This window comes from Opisthorchis viverrini, assembly GCF_000715545.1.
Source record: "Opisthorchis viverrini unplaced genomic scaffold opera_v5_22, whole genome shotgun sequence".
Taxonomy (NCBI): domain Eukaryota; kingdom Metazoa; phylum Platyhelminthes; class Trematoda; order Opisthorchiida; family Opisthorchiidae; genus Opisthorchis; species Opisthorchis viverrini.
The window spans coordinates 6,837-9,812 of NW_008751678.1; the positions used below are offsets into that span (position 1 = coordinate 6,837).

Sequence of the window (2,976 nt, forward strand, 5' to 3'; positions counted from 1 at the left end):
TTCAAACGGTCTATTTATACAGAACATGGGGATCCGCCTATAAGTAGCGTCTATGAGCAGTGCTGGTAGGATTTCATCTTATCTGGCAGCGTGATATATATATATATATATGCATACATATAATGTAGGATACCCTATCAAATGTTACTAACCTTTTTCCGCAGGACTCGCTCTATTGTATCTTCCCTATGTTATTCCCTATACTTAAGATTTTGGTAGCCTAAAAATGTTGTAACTACCTCTGTTTCAGTGATTAAAGTCCATCTGAATCTCATGTGCGCTATTTTCATTTCTACTTCAATGAATTTCGTCGATTATAGGTTAATCTGACCTTGGTGGACGCGGACCATGTATTCTACCTGGAACCTGAAAAAGAAAACGATGCTCTTCTTTTCATCGATCCAGATTCCCTGCTTCCAGGATGCTCTGCAGAAGTGGAATACAGTTGCTTACCTTCTGCCGGTAAGTAGTACAAACCTGATACTTTGTGTTGCAAAACCTAGGCCGGACGAACAATTACTAAGAGACTGACAAAGGCTTCCCGGGAGATACACTTGACAGTGGTGTTGGAAAGGTCATATATGTGTTTCTCAAGAAAATACTATTGCATTCTGAGTAGCGTAGCCCCCGAGATATCCATGCTGCAAGCTGTGCAGAAAAGTTGGAATAACCATACTACTTAAATACGGAGTGTCGAATGACCTAGTAAAGGTTGTTAATAACTTGCCCTGGTTCACCAGGTCAAGATTACTTTCGAATCCTCGGTTCGTTCCAGTTAATCTTTAGCTGTTTTTATATCTGATCACCTTTTGAACAGTTCGATCGATGCTTATTAGGGCGCATACCGGCTACTCGAAACTCAGTTCCATTAAAATTGCCGCCTTCAATTCCGTCCCCATCTCTCCGTTAGCCCCACCGCCCTATCAGTGCTTTTCAAATCTTGAACAATTAATTTCAAGTTAAAACGCTCATGGAAGTGGTAAACAAGTGGCTATTCTCTAGGCGAATGGAGAAAAACGGGGTCTGATGATTTGGTATAGGATAGCACAACACTTGATTGTGTTTTATTCCACAGAAAAGTGAATCGAAAGGCTCCAATATAGCACCGAATAATCATATCAGGTTTGTGTTCTCGCAACTAGGCACAATAGCAATAACTGATTAACAAACTCCCCCTTGGAACGAAGGGTAACTATATGACTTAAAAAGTATGAAACTTAATCGAACTAACACTTTTGTGGTTTTCTCAAACTTATGCAAGGCGTTACACTATCTAAATCACTTTATTTTTTCTACTAAATCAAGCTCATGAGGCTTCAGCGATCCAAATGTACACCGCCAGCATTCTGATTCGGCCGGGTAGAGAGTATCTGTTTAACCTATACTACAGACCAACCGAACCAGGTGTGAAGAGTACCGGCCAGTTAAAACTGCTCGTGGTGAATAACCCGTATGAAGACACATCGGTGGAATTGATTGGCAATGCGCTAGCTGACGAGGTTTGTATACAGGATTTGCCACAGCTGGATCCACTTCGCGCTGAATACATTCATGAGGCGCTCAGACGGCGAACCCCCGAAATAGGCAGCATGGAAACAGTTTCATCACTAGGTATGTTNCACCGTATATTTGAGCAAAACATGGTCAACTTAATGCGAGGAAATCAAGCGGCAAGCCACATAGAATCTTCTGGGTCTTGCGTGCGTACCTACCTTGACAACAGTGTGAGCCAGGTTTTAGTCGGTCTACTGGTGAGGGTGAGCGTGGTCGTCTGATGTTATGGACAGGGTTACCACCACCTTAGTTCCAAATTAAGGCTTACTGTTGTAGAAATACATCAACTTCTTAAATCCAGGGATTCATCGACTCGTTCTATCTGTCTTTGGTCAGTTTACACTGGTTTACCTACTATGTACGAAAGGCTATCAAATCCACCCGTTGTAGGTTAGCTGTTACGCTCTCATTCAATCTAGAACATTCAAGGTTTCAAAAATACCGTTCAAGGCATCATTCCGTTTGAGTTGTTATGCACCAAAGGACTCTCAAAAGAACATGTTGCATGCTGAGATGACCCAAAAAGGTCAATAAAGCTATTTAATTTATTTATTCCATGACTAGTCCTGCCCCGCAATCTACGTGGACAGTACTCAAGGAATCCATTAAAGATCCTCATCTTCAAGGATTCCGGTCGTAGTTAGCACTCACCTTCGGGTTATACTCTAGCTATGGAAGCCGAAATACTTCGTTTGGGCTAAATGAGACATGTTACATGAATCCTCTTTGCCAGAGGAATCATACGTGCTCACATGCATGCCTAAATATGCATCGGATATATAAATGGCGAGTGACTATTAGTGTTTCTCTGGGTGCAGTTTTGAAAGTGCATTTAATGATGATATCGAAGATATAGCTGGACAGAAAGGAACGATTGAGTGAGAGTTGTTTTACTCAGCTTCAGTAGCTGAACAGTAGTTGAACAGTTCCCTGTTAACTCTTTCGACCTCAGATGGGTCGGAATGGAGAGCTTCGGGCACATTTATGAGCTTCAAGTGCATTCCACTTTGATCAAGTACATTTCGAAAAGGCGATCTATTTACCGGATCTCAGCTTACTTTGGAGTAGAGGAAAACCACATTTTTTGTTCCCCGAATGTGATTTTATCTGAAGATGTTATCAATGCACCTCCCACCTGGACGAATACCTGCTTGATGCTCTAGCCTTTCCTGGGGTTGGGCATCACCGTAGGATTAAAGCAGGTAGCCGCGTCGCAACAAGAATCAGGCCGATGACCCTGGGGTTGAACAGTCTTTTATGTCTTTTTGGATAGAGGTATGATGGTTGATTGGCCCAGTTTGTGTAGAACGCGTTCTTGTTCGCAAATAGGTTCAAACGGTCTAGTTATACAGAACATAGGGATCCGCCTATAAGTAGCGTCTATGAGCAGTGCTGGTAGGATTTCATCTTATCTGGCAGCGT

General features: G+C 42.4%; 1 protein-coding gene across 1 annotated transcript in view; it reads left to right on the top strand.

Annotated features, from left to right (window-relative positions):
* T265_01932 (hypothetical protein) overlaps window positions 1–2,976 on the top strand; it is a gene marked incomplete at both ends in the record, with an annotated part of 61,557 nt that overhangs the window by 5,127 nt on the left and 53,454 nt on the right. Inside the window, 2 exons of the mRNA XM_009166070.1 lie at window positions 321–462; window positions 1,306–1,611. Coding sequence (XP_009164334.1) covers window positions 321–462; window positions 1,306–1,611 — 448 coding nt within the window. The remainder of the gene's footprint in view (window positions 1–320; window positions 463–1,305; window positions 1,612–2,976) is intronic.